This window comes from Diabrotica undecimpunctata, chromosome 5, assembly GCF_040954645.1.
Source record: "Diabrotica undecimpunctata isolate CICGRU chromosome 5, icDiaUnde3, whole genome shotgun sequence".
NCBI lineage: Eukaryota > Metazoa > Arthropoda > Insecta > Coleoptera > Chrysomelidae > Diabrotica > Diabrotica undecimpunctata.
This window is the reverse complement of record NC_092807.1, coordinates 94,809,792-94,837,677: the sequence shown is the minus strand read 5'-3', so window position 1 is coordinate 94,837,677 and position 27,886 is coordinate 94,809,792. Positions and strand designations below refer to the sequence as shown.

The following is a 27,886-nucleotide window of genomic DNA, read 5'->3' as shown; positions in this document are numbered from 1 at the left end:
TCCATTCCGTACAGGAGAACAGGCCACACGTAACACTTAAGCATCTTGTATCGGAGGTTGAAGTCCAATTTGCGATCAGTCAGAAACTTACGAAGCCTCAAAAAAGCATTTCTGGCTTGTTCAACTCTGCTCTTTATTTCATTCTCGGGGTCCCAACCCTCATTCAGCAAACATCCCAAGTATTTGAATTGCCTGACTTGTTCGATTTCTTCTCCAGAGACATATATCTTTGCGTTGGGGTAATCATTTCTACTTATAATCATTGATTTTGTCTTCTTGATATTTATTTTCAAACCCCGAGCTTCACTTGCAAGAGTTAGATCATTCAAAAGGCATTGAAGATCTTCGATGTTATCTGCCACTATGGCTGTATCATCGGCATACCTGATGTTATTAATAAATATGCCGTTAACTTTAATACCCTTATTAGAGTCTTCCACTGCTTCTGCGAAGGCTTTTTCTACGTATAAATTGAACAGCATTGGAGACAGTATACAACCTTGCCTTACTCCTTTTTTAATGGAGAAATCTTCTGTTTCGTTGGAATTTTGAAGACGTACAGTTGCTGTCTGATTCCAATACAGATTGGCAATGATTCTTATATCCTTTGCATCCAATCCCAACTCTTGTAGGTATTTTATCATCAATTCATGTTTTACATTATCGAATGCTTTCTCGTAATCGATGAAACAGATAAAAACATCCTTTCTTTGATCTAAACAATTCTGTATCAATGTTTGCATACTAAAGATCGCTTCTCTCGTGCCAAGTCCATTTTTGAAACCAAACTGACTCCATCCACTGACCTCTTCACATTTCTTAAACAATCTAGTGTGAAGTATTCTCAGGAAAAGTTTCAAAAAGTGACTCATTAGGCTTATTAGTCGGTGGTCCTTGCAGAAGTTCGCACGTGGTGTTTTTGGTAAGGCGATAAATGTAGATCGAAGCCAATCTTTTGGAATCTGGCCCGTATCGTAAATGTCGTTAAAGAGCTTGACAATAATGTCTAGGTTTTCTTCATTAAGTAACTTGATTGTTTCTGCGTACATATCATCTGGTCCTGGGGTTTTGTTACTTTTTAATAGTTTGATAGCGTGTACAATTTCAGCTTTCAAAATACTTGGGCCATACAAATGGTCTCCCAGTTGTGGTGGTTTTTGTGTTCTGTCATCATTGAACAAATTGGCTGTGTACATTTTCCAAGTATTAAGTATATCGCTAGGGTCCGTTATTAATTCATTTTGGTCATTATGTATACCAGTGACTTGTTTTTTCTTGAAGACACCAGCAATTTCCTTAATTTTCTTGTGAAGATTGAAGCTGTCGCCGAGTTTATATAGGCTTTCAGCCTCGGCGCAAAGTGTAATCATCCAGATCTCCTTCGCCGCTATAATTTCTTTACGAATTTGACTGTGTATATTTCGGTACCCTACTTCGTCCTGCCTGATCTTACACTGCCTGCGTTGTTCCATCATCTCTAATATTTCTTCTGTCATCCACTCATTCTTGGTAGTTGTTTTACTCTCGAGTAGAAAAGTGTTGTTCAACTCATCAAATGATTCTTTTATGGTAGTCCATGACTTTTCAACATCATTCTCAGTTGCCATATTAGAGAACCTATTGTTTATTTCCTCTGTGTACGCTTCATTTGTTTCATTGTTTTTGAGTTTTCTAATGTTTACTGATGCCTTCTGGTGTTTTCTTTTAGTTGTAGCGAGCCTCAGTTTGATATTTGCTACTAAGGGATTGTGGTCGGATCCTATGTCTGCTCCAGGTAATGCAGATACCTTAGTAATAGCATTCCTGTACCTTCTATTAATTGTCACATAATCTATTTGGTTCCTTATAATGCCCTGATGTCCGTCTAAAGGCGACTTCCATGTGTAAAGCCTCCTGGGTGGTAACTTATACCAAGTATTCGTTATGACTAGATCTTTGTCTTGACAGTACTGTATCAATCTGTCCCCTCTGTCGTTTCTCTGACCAAGACCATATTTTCCAACTACGTGATCTACAGCTCCTTCCCCAACTTTTGCGTTGAAGTCTCCTAATACGATGTTAATTTCGTGATTCTTAGTCACCTTTAAGGCTTCGTCTAGCTGTTGATAAAATCGCTCTAGTTCTTCTTCTGGCTTGTCTGCTGTAGGGGCGTAGACTTGTATAATATTTATGTTAACTTTTCCATGCAACTGAATAAGTATGACTCTTTCGGAGATCGGGACAAAGTTCTTCACGGAGGCGCGCAAATTTTCGCTTATCAGAACTCCCACCCCATGTCTGTGGTGAGGGTCTGTGCTATCACTGCATGAGTAGTAAAGGGTTTTACCGGTAGTATTGATCATGCCTGTGCCTTCCCATCGCAATTCGCTTATGCCGAGAATATCGATGTTAATTCTGTTCATTTCCTGAATTAGATTTTGTAGTTTGCCTGCTGCAAATAAGCTTCTAACATTCCACGTAGCAATTTTGATTGTCTTATCAAGTTGAAACCGGGAGATTCTTCGCACCCCTTGGCCATTTAAGGCCTGCCCGGGACTAGGGGCCGTTTGTTTTGTTTCTTCCAACATGACAAGAAAAAAATCTACGGACGGATGTCCTGAGGAATATAATGCGGTAGTTTCCTACTTGCTTTCCGCATCGCAGTACCGTAGCCCTCTAACTGTTTCAGTCTCACCTACGGTATTCTAGTAAGAAGCCGGTTTAGGATCATTTCCTTTACGCCTAATTCTAGTACTGGTGATCGCTGCTGCCCTTCACCAGGTTGATTCTATACTATCCCTAGAAACAGGGTTGCCACTTCCGTTGAATTCACTGAACCGAATACTATATTCTCCACCTTCATCATCGTTGTGGTCTTCACCCGTATCCCTGGGCAAGGGGGCCGTGTTATACCCCACGGAACTGGGTCCCTATCTGAACTTAGCCATCTACTAGCTCCGGTCTACTGAAGCAAGAGATGCCCACCCCCGCGACGTGGACGCGCCAGACAGGAATTACTCATATGAGCGACAGAGAAGGTGGCTCTGTGCCCTATGAGCCGAGTTAATGGGAATGTGTGATACCATTCCCAAAAGCAAGATGAAGGACCAGAAATACTAAAGATAGAAGAACTGCATAAAGTAAGCCGAAATAACAGGAAAGCTGTTGGTGCTGATAACATCCCAGCAGAGATGTTAAAACTTATCAACGAAGAAAACATTAAAATGTTGGTTAAGCTTTTCAAGCATGTGTAATCAACTGGTGAAACCCCTGAGGACAGGTTGAGGTTTGAATTCATAACTTTAACAAAAAACAACGCCTGAAACACTGTAGAGACTGTAGACGTAGACTATACTAATACACATGTAATATAAAGGAGTTATACTCAATTACAACTTAACACCAAAATACCTGGGGGTCACCCTCGATCGAACTCTAATTTAGTTAAAACCACAGTTACAACACGAAACAATATCATACAAAAACTTTTTAAGTGATCATGAGAAGCATCAGCAGAAGTTGTAAGAACCAGCTCAATATAACTGCTTTAATTAACCGCAGAATACTGCGCACCATTGTGGTTAAACAGCCTTCATGTTATACTTGCAGTTGAACACCAACAGCTTGGCTTTCAGTATTGTCAATCGTGGTCTCATCAGAGGCAAGACGACTCGCAGTACTAAAAGCACAATATAGAAGGTATCAAATCAACCTAATGCTACCAATAAATGCGGACATTAAAGACTTACCAAATGAGCCCCTTGTCTTATTCCATTGCTTGTTACTAATAATTATCACTTCAACTAAGGATGTTTTCTTCAATATTAGAATACTTGATTAAGAATAAGCATTCAGTTTTTAACTACATATAAGCTATGTAACAATAACCAATATGCGAGAGTTCAAACTCTAAACAAGAAGCGACCAGCTCAGCTGGGATACAATTTTATACTGTCTACTTAAAAATCTGATTTTCAATGCCTGACTATTGCAAGGGATTTGCGGGAAACGGGGGACAACTTCGATATTTCTATACATAGGTAGGTAAAACCCACCTTTTGAATTCTTTTAAATAGGGAAATTTTGGGAATTGGTCGGAGAAAGTTATTCTGTCGGTAAAAATATCTTTTGAATACATTTTCCTCTTTCATGAGAATTTCCTGGAGAATTTACCTAGGTAGAATTTAAGACGAGTAAGTTAATTGCTACCAGTGACGTAGCAACACTTAATACATTTCTTACAGAAATTTATCAAATACGAGTTCAACTATATGTAACATTTATGATTTTATGTAGTCTGGAAGGTCTTAAATACATAAAACAGAAGTCTGACAACGCCTAATTGTCTCAATAAATTTTTTAATACTAACAATTTTCAACTACATTAAAACGTAACAATTGATAGATTACAACATTTTTTAACATAATGGTTACTTTATCAAATGTGCTTCTGTTGTGAGTTGACAGTGCCCTGATCGATGATAGAATGCGTCTACCATATTTCTCCATAATTGTCTAGAAATTATTCGAGATTCCTGGATAATTCGTTGCCTTAGCTCTGCAAGACTTGCTGGTTTAGTTTTGCAAACTGAATTTTTAAAGTATCCCCAATAAAAATAATCTTTAGGATTGAAATCAGGTGTACGTGGAGGCCATTCAATTCTACCTCGTCTATCTCATCTAAATAACGCCGAACATATGTATACACCAAAATGAGCTGGAGCTCCATCTTGCTGAAACAATATCTAATTAAAATTGGAACCAAACAAGCTTCTCAGTGTGGGTACAATTTCATTTCTAAGTAACATTTCGTAACTATCTGACCTTAAATTTCCTTCGATAAAAAGTGGCCCAATTAACTAAATACCTACTATACCTAACTATAGGTTTAATTTTTGTAGTCTTTGAGTATGGTTTTCACGCATCCAGTGTGGATTTAAGTCACTCCAGTACCTTAAATTGTGTCGATGTACACTTCCACACATTGTAAAGGTTGCTTCATCGGAAAAACATACTCTGTTAACGAAATTTTCATCATTTTTAATTTTATCCATCATTACCTCAGTAAACTCTAATCTACGATCGAAGTCATCTTCTCTTAATTCTTGCAATAAGTTCATTTTGTATGGTTTAAATTTATTCTTACGTAATATACGTAAGACTGAAGAACGACCTACATCATGTACTTGTGCAACCCTGCGTGAGGATGTATGTGGATCTTCAACAAAACTTTGCATTATATCTGAAGTTTTGTTATCATTCATAACTCTTTTCGGTCTACCTGATCAGTATCTATCTTTTACTTCTCCAGATTACTCAAATCGCTTTACAGTTTTTTGTACCGTTACAATATGAATAGGAGAACGGTTTGGATTGAACAAGTTGGCTACTTCACAATAAGATCTTTTTCTGTCACCGTACCCTCTCATCATTAGAATAGCAATTCGTTCTTTTTCGTTAAGAGCCATTTTAGAGAAGCAATTTATCTTGCAGAACTTTTTGAAACACAACTACTGTCAGTTTTAGTTAATAACGTAAATGGTGCACAAATGTCAAAATCACAGCATTCTACATTTAAATATTTAAATTTATTAAAATCTACATACTTTGCACTGTTTTAGGTATGAAGACCTTCCAGACTACATAAAATCATAAGTATTACATATTGTAGCGAGATTAAATAAAAATTTGATAAATGACTAACAATTTACGAGATAATTGGCTGTTTCCAGATTTTGGGCCATTCTGTATGAGTAACACATAGAATCTTATAGGCATTTATAGGCTATTTTTACATTATACACAAATATTTAATGTCATTAGCAATAACTCTCTTTAAGACATGAATTATTTTGTACTTTATTAAAGGATACTGTAATAAAGGATAAGTAAAGAAAACCATCTTATGTTTTCAATAACTCTCTAATTGGATGGGCATTGGATGGATGGATGGAACATTTATGACTCTTGACATTTATGTCGAATTTTAGCATTAATCTCTTATTTTTCTATTTGTTTTACTATATTTTATTGAAAAAAATATACTTTTAATTTTTTACTTTGCATTTACTGTCTGTATATTGTTAGTTATTTTTCATGTAGTTTTTAATTTAAACCCGCTTAGAGTAAATATATTATGATGACTAGAAAAGAATTGGTCGCGAATAATGAATCGATGTGAAGACCCGCAATTTCATGACGCTATTCGTGACGACTGCATTTTGTGGCGCTAGTTCCGTGACGCTCGCCTCAGCATTTCACTATAGAGAAAAAAGTAAAATACAACGCCAGTATAGAAGCTTTGCTTCAAAAATATTCACATATTTGTTAGTTCACTCAGAACATTATAATACAGATCAATAAAGTATTAATGGTAGTTTGTATGACATTAATTTGTTTAATTTTACTGTTACTACTACCATATTAAATGGTTTTACCTGTATATTCAATACACAAGCATAATACACCGTAACAATCTGTCGTGATGTTAAAAAGCATCTCGAATTCTGAAGATGTTCTCAATCTGAGAAAAAATCGAAAAGGCAATTTGGTTCTACGAACCTAGCGGTAGTACTGCATTGATCGCGGCCTCAAAATCAACTCCCACTCGACTTATTGACCTCACTAAAGCTTCTTGAACATTTGCCTGAAAGTCATTGACCATAATATGCACAGCAACGAGTAGCGGTACACAAACGTGTTATATAATAATGAGGTATTTAGTTTATATGCAGAAACTACAATAGGAAATATATTTAAATCAGAAGAATATGCGATTATGAGACTAGTTGTATTCCTTCTATATAAAAATCATTATGTACAATATATATATTTACTACAGGATATCTTTTTTCGTCTTTTTTACAAAAATAAAGTATTTAATTTAATTAAGTTTCTGGCTGAAATGCACTAAAGTGACTAGAATAAGATATTCGCGATGTTTCGGCGAGTTTTCTTAAAAAGACTGGTTAACTGGTTTTTTTGTAAAAAAATAGTTAAAGAAGTTTAAGGGACGATCCAAATTAAAAGAAAAAACACATTACATGGTAAAGTGCTATGTATAGAGTTCGGATTTAAAAGTATAAAAAAACGCAAAAAAAGAGTCTAAAAACATAATAATTTTATGAAAAAAGCATTTCATTTTACAAAAAAAGCGTGAAAATAAGCATTAAAATTTTGACAAAGCATTTTTTTTACGAAAATTAACCCAAAAGTATATTATACAGATCACGACATTGTTTTAATGACCAACACAAAGCAATCGCTGTGACATGTTACACGTTTAAACCTCTATATTCATTTCACAGTAGGTATCCGAATTGTAATTGTCACATTGACATTAAAAAGTTCAAGTGAAGTTCTGAAAGAATAAACAAATAATTAATAAAATGCTTATTACATTGTATACTGTCCAAGAAAAAGTGCAACTTGTAACATGGTACTTTCAGGGTCATTCGATACGCGAAGTAATTGATTTATTTATTGTTGCCTTCGAAAATAGACCCCCACCAAGTGTTACAACAGTTAAAAACACCATTAAACATTTTTAAACTTCGGGATGTGTAAACAGTTGTAAAAAGTGTCTTGAAGGTAATGAACCACGTGTTAGACCTGTCGATGAGGAGCGTCAAAACAGATATATTGATATTTGTGCTTTTGTGGAAGCTAGTGAACTCTGCAATAGTGTACAAATTGCTAGGGAAGTTACCGTGAATGCTCGAACTGTCCAGCGAGTTTTCAAAAGGAATAGGTATCACTGTTTTAAGACACAACCAACACAAGAACTGTTTCCGAAAGATAACTTTAGGCGGATGGAGTTTTGTGAATTTATGTCAGATAAAAAAGATAAAAAGAATGAAAAGGTACATTTTTAAAAAATATTTTATTTTCTGACGAATCTTCATTTTCATTTCATAAAAAAAACACAATCCATCCGTTGCAAGGTATTATTCTCGGGAAAATAAGCACCTCAGTGTTGCAGTACGAATGCAGCATACGCAAATGTGTGGACTGGAATGTTAGGGCCCAAATATTTACAACTTTTACATAATGAGATTATTCCGGCAGTTCGACGCCTTCCCGTTAATTTTCAGGAGGTTTATTTCCAACAGGATGGGTGTTCGGCTCACAAGTCTAGAGCAACTATTAACTTCCTGATCGAGTGGTAAGTACCGGGTTTCTCATTATATTTTGACCCCCACTTATTTTCCTTAATTTATGGGAATACAAAAAAAAAATTTCAAATAAAACTTGTATTATTTTATCTGTACCGACCAACAGTGTAGCAACAGACCAAATTTTGTATACAGGGAGTGCCCCATAAAATGCATCTTTAATATTTCAAATGGGACACCCTGTATTTTTTTATAGTTTTGAGTAGCCCTGCATTTCCTGATTACCAATATATAACATTGTGTAGCATTAGTTTTGTTCTATAATGGCATATGGTACTACAAAAGGGTAACCATACATGGCTATGCAACTGACATTTCTAAATGAAACAATTATCAATTTATTATAAACTGTCAGTCCTCATACCGAAATGGGTTATACTGCAGATGAAAAAGTAGATACATTCTCAATTTATGTAAAAAATAATAGAAACAAGCAAGCGGCAAGAAGAGAATATAGGCTGAATTATCCAGATCGACAGACTCCTTCTGCAAATACATTTTTATAAATAATTATCGTCATGTCATAAATGAAAAAATGTTTGAACGGAAGAAACGTACTATCGTAGAAAATGATGATGAAGATCTTAATACTTTGATTTACTTTGAAGGTAAAAATTAAATACTTAAATAATAGATTAAATCCATAATAACATTTTTATTTTAGCAAATTCCGAAACTAGTCTAAACAATGCTACTAATGCATTAGAGAAAAGCTGTGCGACGCGACGATACAGAGTTTTAAAAAAAGCACACTATAAGCCGTACAAAATATTACCGGTACAAGAACTTACCGATGTTCATAAGAGAAAGCGTTTACAGTTCTGTCAAGACATGCTTGCCAGAACAATGATCCTAATTATTTTTATAACATTTTATGGACAGATGAATCAAATTTTTCAACTTTAGGCATTTTTAATAGAAGAAATAGGTGGAAAGAAATGTCGTAGCCGTTCAAGAACATTTTAAATAATCAATTTAATGTGTGGATCGGCAATAAGGGTACCATTACATGGCCACCAAATAGTCCCAACTTGACACCATGTGATAGCTTTTTATGGGGGTTTTTAAAAGAAAAAGTGTATTTTGATTCAAATATAAATATTAACACTATCACGGCAAAAGTTAGCGCGGAAATTGAAAATTTAAATGGTCATAATAACACAACATCTGACGCATTAGAAAATTTGAGACCAAGATATTACTTATGCATTGGTAACAATGGAGGGCACTTTGAGCATCTATTGTAATCTTAAATGTAGTATTGTAAGTCATTAATTTTGTTGACTTTCTAAATATATTTTTTCTAAATACCTATATTTTTTTCTTATCTTAGTATAGTATAGTAGTACCATACGCTATTATAGAACAAAACTAATGCTACACTATGTTATACCGTTGATTGAATAATCCAAACGTTTGGGTTATTCAATCAACGGTTATACACATATGTCCAAAAGTTTGGAATATTGGAATATTTCTTCTTTTTATTGATTTTTATATATAAACTCTTCTGAATAGTTAAACATCACTTTGTTTCAATTCTCAACAATACTAAATAAATCTCAAAACCAGATAGACGATATGCAGAAAAATTATTTATTCTCTTGGAGTGAAAAACTTACAATGTAACAAAGTTACATTTAAAAATAAATTAGTATAGAAAAAAATAAATTTTAATAAAACTAATAATTAGTATTTCCTCCATTGGCCTGTATGCATGCATGTAGGCGATTTGATATGCTGCCGATTAACTGGTCGAGCTGGGCTTGCGGAATTCTCTCCCATTCTTCACGAGCAGCATCTTTTAGTTCTCGAAGTGTAATAGGGGGATTGTTTCGCTTCTTGATACGTATTTTGAGAATGTACCAAGCATGTTTAATAACGTTCATTTCGGGGGAAGTCGAGGTCCACTGTAATGTAGATATTTCTTCTTCTTCCAGAAAATTTTGTTCTGCTGCTGTTCGATAAGGAGGTGCGTTGTCATACATAAATACAAATTCATCACCTACTGCCCCTCGGAATAGACGTACGACAGGATTTAAAACTTCCTCGATGTACACAGCACCAGTGACTCTTCTCTCCAGAACCAGCAGTGGCGTCCATGTACTACTCATAATACCACCCCAAACCATAATACTGCCACCTTGAAATGGGACACCCGGTTGGACTGTTTTTAATCGGGCTTGTTGTCCTGGGGCCCTCCAAACCAGTGTTCTTCGCGAATTAGATACCAAGCCAAGTTTTAACTCATCAGAAAACATCACGTTATTCTAGTTGGGATCATGATGCACCATTTCTCTGGTCCATTGCAACCTTACTATTTTGTGTTGGTAGGTTAGTTTAACAACATGTAGCGGTCTTCTACGATAAATTTATCGCATTTATTCTGCGTGTTATTGTTTGCCGTGAAATATTCAGTCCTTGAAGCCTAGAAATTTCTCTGGATATACCACTTGTAGATTCCAGACTATTTCTACGAGCTATCAATGTTATTTGCCGGTCTTGTGCTGCTGTTGTACATGGACTTCTACCACTTCTGGAACGATCCTTGACGTCATTTGTATCTTGGATTATTTTTTAATTTTCGATACAGTATTCTGAGTAACATCAACAATATTCGCGATATAACTTTAAATAAAGCCCTGTTGTAATAAAGTAACTACTCTAGATCTGTTAAAATGAGATATCACGTTTCTAGGCATTTTTACACGGTTCAATTCAAATTTCAACAATGACTGAAATGTGTAAATACGCTAATCAGTTGAATGTGATATGTAATGTTGAAAATCATACAAAAACGATTCAAATTTTTTATCATTTTCATTTAAAAACGTTCTAGAATGAATATCAACAACAGTTTTAAAACCACCATAGGCGTAGATATATTATTTGTACATATTCCAAACTTTTGGACATGTGTGTATATTTGTAATCAGGAAATGCAGGGCTACTAAAAAGCAAAAAAATACAGGGTGTCCCATTTGAAATATTGAAGATGCATTTTATTTGGCACTCCCTATAATATTGAGCCCTTAATTTATTAATCTGCTTTCCTAATTTTTATTTTTTGTTAGGTTCATTTTACCAAATTTGTAGGTTCTTAATTAGGTAGTATTCTTTATTAAGTTTTGAAGAATTTTATTGTTTTTTTTTTATTTAAAAGTACAAACGATTCTTATTCTGATTTTTTTTTCTTTTTTCTTGTCTTATTGTTCTGTACAATTTTCAGTATACTTATTTACTTGCTTATTTATTTGTATCGCTATTAAGGCTAAAAAAATAACCAAAAAATTAGTTTTAGAGCATTATATTAAATATACTCTAGAGATGGGAGTGCAATAAATCTTAATTCCTGTGGTCAACAAAACAATGTCGTTATCTGTATAACTTTTATCTATTAATTGAGTCGTATGCCTATTTTAAATCTAAATCTAAAATAAATATGTTGTGGACGTTAATGTCGTATTCCCACGATATGTTTAGAATTTATTTTACTGTGAATAGCCGATCAGTTGTAGATCTTCCTTGTCGGCAATCGGTTTGATATTCCTCAACAATATTTTCAGTTAGTTGTAGGAGTCGTTTGTTTAGTATGTAAGTAAAGACTTTGTACGCTGTGCATAAGAGGATTATGCCGCAACGATTTTTGCATTTTAGTTTATTTTCTTTTTTATAGATTGGGCATATAATCCCGGTTTTCCAGTCGCTAGGGATATTTTCATTATTTAAAATTATTCAGAAACATATGCATTTGTCCTACTAGGTGCTCGCCACATAATTTATATAGCTCAGAGGGAACGTTGTAAATACCTGGAGCCTTTTTGTGTTCGTATTGCTTGTTTTAACCCTTCCATCGTTGGGGGTTCTATATTTTCAGTGTCTCCCTAAATTTGGTGCATATCCATATGTTCTTCATTTTCTTGCGTCCTAGTAGAGTTTCGAAATTGATTTTTCAGACTGATTTGATTTCTTTTGAATCACTGGTTATTTGTCCTTTTTCATTTATGTACAGATTTGTTCGGGGTTTGTATCAATCTCTTAAATTGCGTAGATATCTAAACGCTTCTCTTATATCATTTTGAAGATTTTCTTCCATTTTCTGTATGCTACCGTTTTCGTATTTTCTTTTTTCTGTTCGGCATATTTTATTGGCCTCCGTCTTGCATCTGTCCTCTTCTTTCTCTGGTCCTTATTTCCATATATATTTTTGTGTTCTTTATTTCTTTTCTGCATGGCCTTTTTACACTCGTCAGTGAACCTTTCTCCTTTTGTTTGTGTCCTGTTTTTTGCCTATGACCTTTCTTGCGGCGTCAATTACTTTTGTTTCAATTTATTCCCAATGGTCTTCGGTGCCTAGACTGCCAGTATTTGTTAGTGTTTTTGTTACTTCTATCTCATAGTTCTGTTTGATATCTTTTGTGTTAATTTCTGAATTACTAGTTGTTCTGTTGTTTGTTCCTGTTTGCCTCTCCTGTTTCTGTGATTTTTGGTTCTGTATTTTATCTGTACTAGGAGATGGTCAGATCCGCAGCATGCTCCTCTTCGGCTCTTCACATCTTGTATGCTTGTTGCGGATCTTTTGTCTATCAAGACATGATTAACAGCAATCCGATAACTTAACACAGTATAGTGGGATAGACACCTAAATATGAAGACAAAAACATAAATTTATAAAACATTAGTGCGAAGTATTATGACATATGAGGCTGAAATTTGGATTATAAACAAGAAAAACAGCAGTGATAGTAGCAACATAGATGCAATGCCTTCGAAGATGCTGCAGAGTAACATGAATGAATAGGAGAAGTAATGACAAAATAAAGCAAAGAACATCAATAGAAACAGACATACTACATACAATAGTTTTAGCGAAAGACATTATTAAAAAAAAGTGGAATGAAATCAAAGTGTTCACAGACATCCCTCTAGAAGAATTTCTACTAGCAGTCGAAACAACATTACAGTCAACTTATTTTCTATATAAAAACAAAATCTTCCAACAAACAGGTGGATGTGCTATGGGTAGAGCATCTAGAGGAAATTGTTTTAAATAAAAAAGATTTTTATATACTTTTTTTCTATCGCTATATAGATGACTGCTTGAGTGCAGCACCAGAGGATAATATGGATATTTTACTAAATGAATTCAATAACTTTCACCAAAAATTAAATTTCACATTAGAAGTTGAAAAAAATTGTCAAATTAATTTTCTGGGTCTGACCTTACATAGAGAAAACAGCACTATAACTACTTCATGGTACACCAAAAAAAACTTGGTCGTCGAGATATCTGAATTTCAACACACCAGTCAGCTACTTAACTCAAGAATATGTTCCCACAAATATGACAAAAAAAACTTAACCGCCCTCACTAAACATGAAAACGAAAAGAAACATAAATTTGATTTTGACAAAACAAGATCCTAAAAAGTGAACATAGGTAGAAGAGGGAGCTTAGCTCCCGCTAGGAGGTATAGCAATTGGATTGTTTTTATTTAACGCTATAAATTACAATCCCTCGTGCATATTTCTCAAAGTATTATGAACCACTTCACTTTTTTTTATGGATTATTTTTATTCAACAATTTCGATTTTTCTGGCAAAGGGATATTTATGGAATTTAATAACATAATATAATAATAACGGTAAGCTTTGCAGACGATCAAGTAGTGATTGCACAAGACCAAGACGACTTCAGCTACGTGATGAAGAAACTACAAGAAGAATATACCAAGGCTGGCCTAGATATTAACCTCGCGAAAACAGAGTACCTATCTACAAGTGAAGAAGACATAGAAGATCTACAGATTGATGACAACTTAGCAATCAAAGGAAAGGCTAAATTCAAATACTTGGGGTTTATGATCACGAAAAAGGCAACAACAGAGGAAGAAATTACAGAAAGATTAGGACAAACAAGAACAGCAATCCGACAACTTAACTCAGTATGGTGGGATAGACACCTAAATATGAAGACAAAAACACAGATTTATAAAACATTAGTGCGAAGTATTATGAGATATGGGGCTGAAAATTGGATCATAAACAAGAAAAACAGCAGTAAGATTGTAGCAACAGGGATGGAATGCCTGCGAAGATGCTGCAGAGTAACAAGAATGGATAGGAGAAGTAATGACGAAATAAAGCAAAGAACATCAATAGAAACAGACATACTAACATACATAGAACAAAAATGACTAAAGTGGTATGGACATGTAAGAAGAACTAGTGACAGCAGATGAATAAAGAGAATAACCTAAAGGAGCCCCATAGGAAGGAGGAAAAGAGGACGACCCCGAAAATCCTGGAGGAACGAAGTAGACGACGCCATGAGTACATGGTGAACAGAGAGAGATGGAAACGGTTGAGCGAAGCGAGGGAAGGCAGTTAGTACTGTAGTATATATATATATATATATATATATATATATATATATATATATATATAATAACACTTCGAACAGCATTTGAAATTTTATATTAATATCCAAATTATCATTATATAAAACAAAATTAAAGTTGGAATTTAGCAAACTCTGGTTTAAATTAAAGAGATTATCCTCTGTTATCGGTCTGTGACAAACTCTGGCTGCACAATTTGTGGATGAGTAAGTTGTCAGAAAGAAAATACTCTGTGGTCAGATTGTGAGGGAGATCCAAAGGTTTTGTGGTACCCTCAATATTTGTGAATATATTATTGAGACATCTGTTACCCCGAGTGTTAAATTCAACTTTTGTTATTTTTTATAAGATTGTAAGGTCTAAAAAAATGCAAAATTTTAAAATCTGATGACTTTTTCATTTTAATAATAACATATTTATGCACGTTATTTCTTTTACGAGCTTTAGCAGTAAATCGCTATTTAGAATACTATAGACAGTGACAAGCTGCATTAGATTTATTTAATAAAATACCTGTAATCTCACAGTGTTGTTCAGAAGAGAGGCTTTTAAGATTCAAAAGTGTTATCTAACTTGTGTTATCCCTGGTATATATGTATACCTTACCTACACCTCCATGAGACTGGACTGTCCTGCAAAATCCAGAAACCATCTTAGAGCACTTAATATACAGTATGTACCTCATCAGGTACAAGCTAGTGCTTATTAAGACACAAACAATCATGCAGATAAAACATCATTGAGCAGTACTTCAACATGAAGAAAAGAGTTACGCAATAATTGAGCCTTATAATGAATCATCTTTAAATCATTTTTAAGTTTAGCAATGTTTTTAAAGAGAATCCAGTCACATTGGCATCCTCTCGTTCACAAAAAAACTTTGATACTACTGTACCTTATGACCAAACATCTTTATTCTAGGCTCTCCTTAGGGTTTCTTGATTACTAGTGACTTTCATGGAACTATATTCTTCTGGCATTTTTGACAAAAAATTAACGAAACAATATTGACCAAACTAACCATTCAGTGGATAACGCCAAATTGTAGGAAGCGATGCATATCTAAGAAAACATGGAATTATAAAGCAATGAATGCTAAAGATCTAAGAAAAGATAATGGAATTAAAAGTTAGGAATCAATCTGTGTGTTCTAAAAGTTGAGCTCTACATGCGGTTTTGTTTAGTCTTTTTTATATAAACTTTAAATTATCTTAAGCTTTTTAAAAAAATACAGTTATTTTTACATCCGATACATATTAAATAAAAAAACCCACACGAACAACCCATCAATCTTTCAGCAATTTAAATAAAATCTGCCCACTTTTCAAAGAACTGCCAACAACTCTTAAATCATTCGATTAACCGCTACTGTACTCTCTTTAATATCATAAAATGAGAACTAGTCCTCGCGAAATATTCTTCAGTTGATTTCAAAGCCTCGAAGAAGAAGAAAGCCAGAATAAGAAGAAACTACAAGTGAAGAAGCGGCCGTCTAACTATGGCGACGAAGAATTTATTATTTTTTATTATCTTAGTCGTCGTTGTAGTAGTTGATTGTGCTCCTAAGAGGCCGAAGAAAGGCGAGCCTGTTCTTCATACGGTTTACGATCAACAGCAAAAGGGAGACTATAATATACAGTTGCATTTGAAAGATTTTCAGATTATTGCAGTTTTAGGCGATGATGTGAGTCTAGGGGTAAGTAATTCTCATTGATTATTTTATGTTTCAAATAAAGAAAACTTTATTGACTTTTTTATTTAAAATATGACAAAATTTGCCTGATTTAATTAGTCATTTGTTTTTTAAAGAAAGGGGAACGATATTATAAAAACTTAAAATTAATTTTAACCCTATATTAAATGAATTTTAAATATGAACAATAATGATCATTTCTTACTTTTACATACATTTAGTGATAAATTTAAAAATTCCTCTAGACTAATGGTTGAGTTGCCCCCTGTTTGGAAAATATGGAATATGTACTGTAGGCAACATTCTGCAATAAAACTTTATATAATATATTAAAATTTAACATATTAAAACTTTATTCTATATAAGAATTCTTAAAAAAATTGGTTTTAAGTTTTAAGCTTTCTTTTCGTTCAAAATATATGGGCCAATGACCCATTTGATCTTTTCTAACTTCTTCGCAAGGAATGCGTTCTGTTGTATCGTATTTCTTTTCCTCGTATGCCGTAGACACATTCGAACTAGATGGACGCTCTGTTTTAAAATAATTTACCTTATTTTTCAAACAAAGGGTTTGTGAAATTTCTGCCTTGAATTCTAATAGAGGTAACTCTTCTTTTTTTGGTATTAGGCTCTTGAATGTCAATTGCAGCCATTCTTTATTCAATTTAGCGATCTGTGATCAACGGTATTATTATGTATAAATTGTCATACTCTGTCTGGAGACTCTTTAGATGATTGTTTATACTTTTCATTCATATGTAAAATGTTTTTTTTTCAGATCGGTTTAGATTCATTACATCAGCTACTTGGATTATCTTTGTGTTTCAATTCCAGAACATTCCTTGTCTCGGTCATTTATATATTGGCATATATCGCATGACTTACTTTACTTTACTTAATCAGTAGACCCATTTGTACCTTTCGGTGTTGGGCCGTTTAAAATACAATTCATTACATTACACTATTTGACAGTCTTCTGAGGTGTCCTAGCTCTTAACGAACTTTCTCCATTCCTTCCTATTGGATGCCATCTGTGTTGCTTCCTGCCAAGTCTTACCCTTACTCTGTAGTATCTGCGAGATGTCACTGTTCCATTCTTTAATGGGTCTTCCTCTTCTGTTCTTCCCTATTGGTTTGGCGTCCCACACTCTTTTAACTTGTCTATTATTGTCCATCCGGGTTAGATGTCCGAACCATGCCAATTTTTTCTCTTTGATTGACTCGAGTATCGGTTTGATTTTGAGTCTTTCTCTTATTTCTTCATTTCTGATTCTATCAGTTCTTTTTACTCCTATCGTTCTTCTGAGGTATTTCATCTCTGCTGCCTGAATTCTGCTCTGATGTCTTTTGTTTAATATCCAATTTTCTGCTCCATATGTCACTGTAGGTCTATATATTGTTTTGTATATTGTCATCTTGGTCTTTGTTGATATTTCTTTGTTATTAAGGAATCCTCTATTTAGTGCTTGGAATAGTTTTCCTGTGTTTTCCATTCTGTTGTTAAGATCATCCTCGATGTCTCCTTTGTTGTTGATTACTGTTCCTAAGTATTTGTATGAATTTGTCTGTATTATTTTTTGTTGGTCTATCATTACTTCTTTTGATCTTCCGTCCCTTGTTTCCTTGATATTTTCATTATTTGAGTCTTCTCTTTGTTTACGTTTAAGTTGTATTTGCTTGCTTCTAGGTTCCATTTCTCTAAGTTGTATTTCAGTTTTTCTGCAGTTTCCGCAATTAATACTATGTCGTCTGCAAATATACACATCTCAGCATTTATCATTTGCATTCTGTTCCAACCGATGCAGTATTTCTTGAATGTTTTCTTACATTCTTTCACTATCTCATCTATTACATTTATGAATAGTACTGGGCTGAGACTTCCCCCTTGTCTAACTCCTTGGGTTGTTTCAAATGGTTCTGACTGTATATTTAACATTCTTACTGTATTTGTTGTTTTCATGTATATACTCTTTGTTGCTTCTATCAGTTCTTCACTTACTTGTTTCTTCTTTAGGCTTTCCCATATATCTTTTCTTTTGACTGAGTCGAATGCTTTTTCCATGTCTATAAAGCTCAGATGTATTTCTTTATTTTTCTTTAAGGCTTTTTCTATTACTTGTTGCATGGTGAATATATGGTCTTGTGTGTTGTGTCCTTTCCTGAATCCACTTTGTACATCCTCTAATTTATGTTCTATTTCTTTTCTAATTTTCCTTTCTATTATGGTTTCGTATACTTTTGCTGCTACACATAGTAGTGATATACCTCTATAGTTCCTACAGTCTCTTGTGTTTCCTTTCTTGTATATAGGTATAATTACTGCATTTGTCCATTCTCTGGGTATTACTTTTCTCTTCCATATTAGGTTATATATGTATAACAATTTTTCTTTTGCTTTTACTCCTATATATTTCATCATTTCTGGTGCTACTTCATCGCTTCCTGGTGCTTTTCCAATCTTTATCTTTCTTATTGCTTCTTCCAGTTCTTCTTTTTCTATAGTTTCTGTATTTTCCGTGTTTCTCATGGATACTCTCCTGTTGTGGCTTTCCTTCTCCATTGTATTCGCTTGATTTCCATTCAGTATCAGCTGAAAATGTTCCCTCCATCTTTCCATTATTGTCTTATCGTCGTTTATTATTGTTCCTTCCTTGTTCATTATTTGTTTCAGTTTCGTTTCTTTGTTGCTTCTTAGGTTTTTCAGTGTTCTGTAAAATAATTTTACGTTTTCTGTGCTGTTTTCTTCCATTTTTTCACCGAATTTTTCCCAACTTTTCTTTTTCTCTTTCTTAACTATCTCTTTAACTTTTGTTCTTTGTCTCTTATAATTTTCATATTTTTGTTGTGTTTTGTCTTGGATGTATTCTTTCCATAATTTCTTCTTTTCTTTTATTTCTCTTTTCACTTCATCGTTCCACCAAGATGTTCGTTTTCCTCTGTTGTTATTTCTTGTGGTTCCACATATTGATTTAGCTGTTTTTATCATCGCATTTTTAAATTTTCCCCATTCTTCTTCTATTGTTTCTGTTATTTCATGTTCATTATCCATCTCTTTCTCTAGTCCTTCTGAGTATCTTATTCTCGTTGTTTCTTCCCTTAGTTTATAAATTTTTATTATTTCTTTGTGTTTTCTGTTTATGTTCTCATTTCTTTTTATTTCTTTTCTTTTGCTTTTGAATGTGGTTTCTAGTAGATAGTGGTCACTACCAATTTCATAACTTCTTTTTACCCTTACGTCTCTTATCCAGTTCTTCTCTGTTTTTTGCACTATAGTATAGTCTATAATTGATTGTTCGTCTCTTGATTTGACTTCTCTTGTGATCTTGTGTACCCTTTTATGTTGGAAGTGTGTGTTCATAATCACCAGGTTATTGTCTAGACAGAATTCGAGTAGTAATTTTCCATTTTTGTTTAGTTTGTCCTCCCCATAAGGTCCGATGACATTGTTCCATTTTTCTGTTTCTTTCCCCACTCTATTGTTCATGTCTCCTGTGATCACAATTTTCTCTGTACAATCATTTATCACTTCTTGTAATTCGTCCCAGAATTCATTATTTTCGTTTTTTGTTGCGTCTTCATCTGGTCCATAACATATGATTAGGTTTGTATTGGTTTCCTCTGTATCCATATCTATGTCTACTCTTAGTATACGTTCGTTGTAATATATCCAATTTTTTATTTTGTTGATACTCTCCTTCTTTATCATGCATGCTACTCCTGCCTGAGCTCTCTTCGTTTCTTCCACTCCACTGTATATTAGTAACATTCCGTTTTCTAATATTATTGATCCTTTTCCTTTTTTCTTTGTCTCTGTTATAGCTACTATTTCAATGTTCTTATCTCTAATTTCTTCCCCCAGTTCTATTTCCTTCCCATTTATACCTCTCACATTCCATGATGCCATTTTCCAAATTGTTTTGTTCTTTTCTGTGTTTAAGTTGTACTTCAATTTGTTTTTACTCCCGTATATGTTATTATCTTTAGATCTGCTCATGTCCCTGTTCTGTGCCTGTTTTGTTTCTCGGCCCGTTATTGTGTTTTCTTCAGCTAGTTTTTTGAACTAGTTGGTTCTGTATTGTATGTTATTTTTTCTATCTGGCTTGTTTTTTGATTCCATTTCCACTTAATGCCTTCAATAATTATGAAACCATATCCAATTTTTGTCCTTTTTCCATTAGTCTTTTCATCTGCTGCTATCTTCCTAAGATTTCTTTGTATCTCTATCTCTTTTAATGTTAGGTCACATTCTATATATACTCTATGTTGCTTATAGTTTATTAGTTTACCCTTGGCTTTCAGTATTTTCATTTTATCTTCGAATTTTTTACATTCGATAACACACATTGTTTCATTTATCTTTTGTACCCTATTTATTTCTGATTTTACTCCCATTTTTGTTTCTATGAAGTTCTCCAGTTGCTCTGCTTCTATTGTGTCTATTGGTAAGCCTCTCATAAAGAGGTTATTTTTCTTCTTTTCTTTCTGGCATGCTTCCAATGCTATTTCTATTTTATATATTTTTTGTTTCATCGCTGTCATTTCTTTCTTTAGATTTTCATTTTCTCTTATTATTTCTTTCATTTGCAATTTGTATTCACTATTTTCCTTCCTAATTTCTTTTAGTTCCTCAATCATATTACCCATTGTATTTTTTATCTCTTCCAGGTCGTTGTTTTTCTTTTTATTATCGCTTGCTATTTGTCTCATTAGTTCCATCATTTCGTTCTGGCTGCTGGTTTCATTCGTTGTTGGTTTCGACCTGTCTGGCGTTCGGCTCACTTTTCTGCTCCGGCTAAATATATCTATCTCCTCTTTGCTTTTTCTCTTACCATCTTCATCAACCTTACCATCCGCCATTTTTCTTCTTATTCAAGTAATTAAAGTATTTATAAATATAAATATTATAAATAACGGTTACGGATCTCGACAAGCGCCGCGCCTACCTCTACAGTTAAATCTTAGCAATTATTCTCGATCCTAATCAGTTTCGACTTCTACCACTTGTAAATACAAAATACAATAAATATCAAAACAGCAAATAAATTCAGCCTTTATAATTCTGTATAGTTTTACCAAAACCTGAATAACAGACCTATTGTTTTTGTTGATAATTATTATTGTTTATCGTTCTTAATCACCCGTCTAGCGTAAAAAGCTCAACTCGTTTCGACCACTCAGAAGTTTCACTTTTATCCGTAGGGCAATTAAAACTATCAATTTAATACAGTTCAAAATCAGATAACTGATTATTTACTTACATAAAGGTCCCTTTCAAACACACTTTACACTAACTTGCATGCAGATTACACTCGAAACCACCCAAAATTGGAATTTAATTTCGGAGCGACACTACACACGTCCTACTAGTCTGACCGCCAATCAATATATCATATATATATGTATATCGCATGAAATGCCAATAAATTGTTTTATTTCAGTTTTTGTTATTGCCAGTGGTTTAGTGGATTTTCTTGGATACAATATAAATTAGACTGCTCAACCAAAACTTCAGTGAACTCATTGTCAAAAAAGTTTTTGTATTGAATTTTGTTTCATCACGTTGGTATTTGGTTTGGTACCACCTACAACTTAACTTTCTATTTTCTGAAATTATATCTTTTATTTATGTATATATGTAAAACGTTAACAGGCCTTTTAGACCCATTGCTGGATGGATAATTTTCATCGTTTTCTGTTCTTAGCTATCAGCTTCCAATTTCTGATTCCCATCTCTCTGACATCTTCCATCACTACATCTCTCCACTTCTTTCTTGGTCTTCCTCTCTTTTATTGCCCTCAGGTACTCTCCGATCAATATTATTGACTTGTCTGTTTTCTTGCATTCTTTCTAGATGTCCGAATGTTATTCTAGGGTTAACATACAATTGGAACACTTTTACATTAGTTCGTCTTCTCCATTGTCCCTCTACTACTTTACCGTAGAAGATTGGATACCAATAATGTAGAAGTAGGATTTGCTGGGATGATTTGTTAAAAGAACTGCGGACATTTCTCAGAGTTTTAACATAGCAAAGACCTCGGAAGTCTTAGCAATCTTTAAGACCCAATTTGTGGTCACTACCGCATGTTTCCACTCTGCGTATTCGTACGTTCTCTATTTTTAATTTCCGATGTCTTGAACCCATGTATCCCTGTGTATCCAAGGGTGTTGAAAGGATCCCTTTAAGTCATGAATGTGTTGATTGTGTGAGTCCATTTCAAATAGGTAAAAGTAATAAAAAAAGTAGTAAAAATAAAATAATTTTATTCACATATCGTGATTTTCTTCTTCTCATGGCGCCGTCTCCTTTCGAAGGTTGGCGATCCAAATGGCAATTGTAGTTTTGGAAACTGCTGCGCGAAAGATTTCTGGGGACGAGCGGTCGAACCATCTCCTAAGGTCTTTCAGCCACGAGTTCTGGCGTCTTCCTACTGATCTTTTGCCCTGTACTTTTCCTTCCAGTATAACTTGAAGTAATTCATGATCAGTCGTTCTCAATTATTATTTGTGACCTCTTCTCCGTATTGTTCGACTATATTGTTGTTTTCGCTTCCTTTCATTTAGATCTCTCCAAACGATAATTTTCCCTACGTCTCCTATCTTGTAGATTTTCCATTTAAATTTTTCATAGGTTTCATCTTTATTATCTTTATTCATTTTTATAATTCGTTCATCGATTGGTTCCCACGTTGTCTTGAACTTCCTTAAGGGTCTATGAGTGAAGATAGCTACTTACTTTTGTTTTTAGGCCCTTCGATACATAATAAGTCACATGTTATTTTTTGATAAATTTCCTTTTTTTTAGTTTCGGTTAGTATTGCGATGTTTACATTTAATTCCTTCGTTTCAAAGATAACTTAATTTATTTTGGTCGATTTTTCTTGTTGTTCCCGTGCTTAAAATCATTTTCCATTTTTGTATATTAAAAAAAAAATTTTTGAGTAGCGAAAAATATTTTTTTTTTATTTTCAGGATTATGATTACACGTACGACTATTCAGATTTTACAGTGAAACCTAGTAGCCAAAAACCAACTGAAGCACCTTTGACAGCTTCTCCAAGTGTTATAACTTCATCATCATCGATACCGCCATCTACTATAAGCCCATCATACAGCCCAATAAGCAATGTTTCCCCTACAGAAGAATCATCGAGTAAACCGGACGAAAAACCTAATGTAGAACTAAATCCCTCTGATTCTTCACAGCAACCACTATTATCAAATGAATCATCGGAAAAACCTGTTTCGACACAAGAACCCACATCCTCAATTAAACCAATTGATACAGAAAATTCTACGTTTTCCGCAATTCCCGTCTCTACAGAGCTAACATTATTAAATAGTTCACCTATTATCGAAAATGCAATTTCCAACAGTTCTACAACTCTGAAAAGCGGCAAATTGGACGACTCACCTGGCAAAATCAAAGTTCAGATCATCGAAACACCGGTACGGATGAGCGTTGTACCTGGAGAAGACGTTGACCAAAACGAAACGCTTCCACAAGGCGAAATTCTCCAGTTGCGTAGATGTGCCACAGGATTTACCAGAGATAAGAGGGGCAGATGTAGACGAGTGAGACGACCTGCAAATCTTCAACAATCAATACCGTAAGTAATAACCTGTATAACTTTTAAATCTATAAAACTCCCTCTATAACGAGAACTGAAATGGCAGACTAATTACCTCGTTATAAGCCGTCATTCGCTCATTGCAAGTTAGCACGTTTCAATACCAATACCTTTTGAATTGTTCCAGAGTTTTTTAACATTTTTGCTTGTGTTCTTTAAATGTCCCAATCTAAAGGTCCCAATCAAGAACAAAATTCCAATGAATGCACGAATTTCCGTATCAACCGTTAATCTTGCGTCTTTATCTCTTTGGAACCTATTTTTAACTTTTTCAATATTTGTATTCGTCGAAATAGTTACCATTTCAATAATTACGTTAATAAGGAAAATATTTAAACAGTCAATTGCTGAAATCACATTTCGCGAATCACCTTTGGGACCAGGAAAGTGCTTTGTAATATTATGACAACGGATACGTGTTTGTAAATTCTCTATTGTTTTTTCCACTTGGTCGTTTTATCTTTAGCCAAGTAATATTTTTTATTGCAATATATTATTTACAGTAATAATAAAATAAATAATAAAATTGTACGTACAGTGGGTCCAGTTACCTCAATTAACAGGGGCAACTGGAGCAGCCAGCCTAAAATCTCATAAGAGCTGGTCGAAATAATTGTGGGCTATCTGGGCATGATTGCATATTTTTAAACTTTTCAAAGAAACCTCAAACAATAGAGCGAATAAAAACAATTTAAATTGAGCGAATTTGAAACCAGACTCAACGTAAGGGTATCGTCTTGTATAGCAGATAAGGTTGATGAACAAATTATACACAGTTTGCAGCTAACAACTTGAAATTTAATGCCATTACATTATAGAGTTTATAAATTTAGATTTAAAGAGTTTATTAAAACTGAACAAATCAAAATTAATATCTTAATATATTCTGAAACAAAATTCTTCATGAAACAGAAACTGCAAATTGAAAAATAAGATTAGTAAAGAAGCGTTTATAATCTAATATAATTTCCCACAGATGCTGCAATTCTTTTACATGAAAACACCCTCTTTTAGAAATAATTTTTGGTTCCTCAATTGTACCAATAACGTCATTCCAATCGTATTTTCCAATATCTGCTATATCTGGCCACTTCCAAGACTTCAAAGATTTCTGCGTCGATGAAATTTCAACCTGGTCATCTGTAAAGCTTAAGATTTTTCCTGCAAAATTACTCTTCTTTATACTTAGATTACATATTCACCAACTTTTTTGACAATTTGGTTAAGGCCTAGTTGCTGAAAATTTCCACAGGTCTGCTCATCAATATTATTACAGAACATTTCAAATTTCTTCTTGCTATATAAATATCTTTCATTTTATTGTACAATATCTGGCAAATCAACATCATCACTACTTTCTGATATACAATCCAAACTGTTCTTTTTCTTGTGTTTTAAAAAACTTATTGTAGGCCTATTTCGTTTAGCTTTCGGTATGGCATTTCTTTTTTCAATTTCCTCCATTTTATTTTTCTTCCCTTGTTCTTTTTTAATTAGGTAATCTTTGCAGGTGATAATTTCATAGTTAGTGACCAGTCCTTTTCGTTTCTTCCCTGAATTCTGTGGTCTTTTATCTTTTTTTCATCATTTCTAATAACAATTCCTCAAATGATTTATGTGTTTGTAAAGAAGGTCCAATTTGCGAGACAGGGCGTTCTTTGTCTACTTGAACTTCGTTTGCAGGACTAGCTTCTGTTCTTTCAACCATTGCAAAGGTAGAGACAGAGGTTTCTGGTTGTTCTGTTAGAATTAAAGCGTTGGAGACCAGTGGCTATAACAGGTCTCGCATCTGGTTGTAGTGCTGCTGAAGATGTAGGCCTACTGTCTTCTGATTGTACTGTGGCTGAGGAAGAGATAGTTACTGAGTGTTGGATATTAAAAGAAGCAGTGGTTTCCAAGTGTACTGTAGTGGGATTGGGAAGATTATTTTTAGACCTAAGAAAATCATCTTTTTTTTTAATATTGGTGTAGGAATTGCATCTCTGTTAGGACCTTGTTTATCGGCATCATAAATTCCTGTATCTTTAAATCCGTTAATAATATTAATACAAATATTTCTTTGAGTGCCTTGTCCCAACTATTTTTCAAACCTCTAAAGACTGACACATCTAATGGTTGTAATAAATGTGTCGTGTGTGGAGGTAACTTCATAATAGTAATTTCATTTTTTTGTGCTAACTTAATAAAATCTGTGGACACATGGGTAGCATGACCATCATAAATTAATAAAACTGGTCTCTCCTTTGTAATATTAGGTAAAAAACCTCTCTAAACCAATTAAAAAACAAAGTAGTTTCCATCCAACCTCGAGACGTTGTAGAAACTGTAGTTTGGGATGTTGTATTCTCAATAATCCAATTATCCATTACGTTTTTAGCTTTAAATACACAGAGGAGAGGTATCATTTAACCATCAGCACAACAACACAACAAAACAGAAAACAGATGTGTTTTCTCGGACAGACGAATTGGCATTCCTTATGCTTTTTGTACCAATTGCACCAACGACCTTTGTTTTACTAGGGTCATGGCAAAATGTTCTAGTTTCCCCTTAAGGTTTAGTTCTTCCACAGTTTTTTTAATATTTCAAAACAATTATACAAGTCTAATACTTCCTCTTTGGATAGGCCAAACCCATTTTTGTCCATAATTTTTATGCAATTTGCAATTTCTTTTTCTTCAAGAGACGACAAATATGACTGAACTCCTCCACCACCATTACCTTCTTTTGAAGTCAGTCCAGTCCCACTCGTTTCTTTGACTCGATGTTTCAGTGTAGATCGTGGAATATTGTAAAATAATTATGCAGCCCGTGTTGTTTTGATGCCATTTCTAATATCCTCAATTGCCCTATCAAGGTCTTCCGTGGTATATGAGGAGCCAGCACCTTTCTGAGTTTTTCTTATGTGCGTTCGTACTATTTTCTGTAACAAAAACAATCTGATATAACCTAGGCTTTGAAAAAGTAAAGGACCGAAAAAATTTTAGGTCCTGAGGGGTAACTTGACCAGGCCCTCCCCCATTTAATCCCGATATAGGTCCCAGTTACTCCGAAACAGCAAAAGCTCTCAGGGTAACTGGACCACTCATTCTAACCTCAAAACTAATAAAATAATCATTCAAAACTAATTTAAACATTGTTAATAGAATATTAATCAACACTTTTACACTAAAATACATGGTAAGAACACTTACCTTGATAATCAAAACAATAATGTAAATCACAAACACGCCACGTGGATTTCATAAAAAATGACTACGAATTTAAATTGGACTTCTCACAGCAACCAAAAGTACTATGAAGGTTAGAATTAATGTTTTGGAGGGTAGGCACATTCTTGCAGTACAGCCAACAGTAAAAAACGTAAATACATTTACAGTTTAAGAATAAAAATGGTATGGCTCAGACACCCCCTGGTCCCAGTTGCCCCCCATCGCCCTATTTATTTTTCTTTTTTAGTTAGAGATCAATTCCTAAAAATAAAATGTTTTTATGTTCGTAGATTTGGATTTAGTAGGTTTGCCAGTAATCTTGCTACTAGATTCCGTCAGACTTCAGAAGAAAGTTCCATATCTTCATCTGAATCGAAAGAAGATTAAAATCAAGGAAAATCTAGGAAGATCTAGGAAGCTTATTTATTTGAATTTTATTTATTTATTTTTAAATTATTTATTTGTACATGAAAATGCCATTAATACGCAGTTTGTTTTTTTTTATTTTTTTTTAATTGTGTTTGTATTTTAGATTTAAAGAAAATTTCTTCTGACCGAAAGAAAAAAAAAGTTCAATTGGTATTCAAATGTTATGTACTGAATATTGTATTTAAGTGGATTCCTATATATTTTTTAAGACATAAATAGATATAGTCTTAATCATTGATAATATTATTCAATAGTTTTACGATCAGTACCTTAGATGCTCAGTATTTTAAGATTTCTACTTAAGTGTATGAAAATAATAATTAAAAAAATAAACTCTATATAGATCTAACGTTGTTTCGCTCTCCA

General features: G+C 33.8%; 1 protein-coding gene across 1 annotated transcript; it reads left to right on the top strand.

Annotated features, from left to right (window-relative positions):
- The first annotated feature begins 15,905 nt into the window (after positions 1 to 15,905).
- Positions 15,906 to 27,853, top strand: LOC140441491 (uncharacterized). Its single transcript, XM_072532246.1, has 3 exons — positions 15,906 to 16,250; positions 23,221 to 23,858; positions 27,382 to 27,853. Exons 1-3 carry the CDS (start codon positions 16,053 to 16,055, stop codon positions 27,476 to 27,478), a joined length of 933 nt encoding a protein of 310 aa, XP_072388347.1. The 5' UTR covers positions 15,906 to 16,052; the 3' UTR covers positions 27,479 to 27,853.
- Positions 27,854 to 27,886: the final 33 nt, after the last annotated feature.

Bases quoted from the DNA above. Each gene is read 5' to 3' on its own strand.
- LOC140441491 (XM_072532246.1), top strand. From the start codon at position 16,053: ATGGCGACGAAGAATTTATTATTTTTTATTATCTTAGTCGTCGTTGTA. The intron at 16,251-23,220 runs GTAAGTAATTCT...TTTTATTTTCAG, and splicing joins GCGATGATGTGAGTCTAGGG to GATTATGATTACACGTACGA. The intron at 23,859-27,381 runs GTAAGTAATAAC...TTATGTTCGTAG, and splicing joins AATCTTCAACAATCAATACC to ATTTGGATTTAGTAGGTTTG.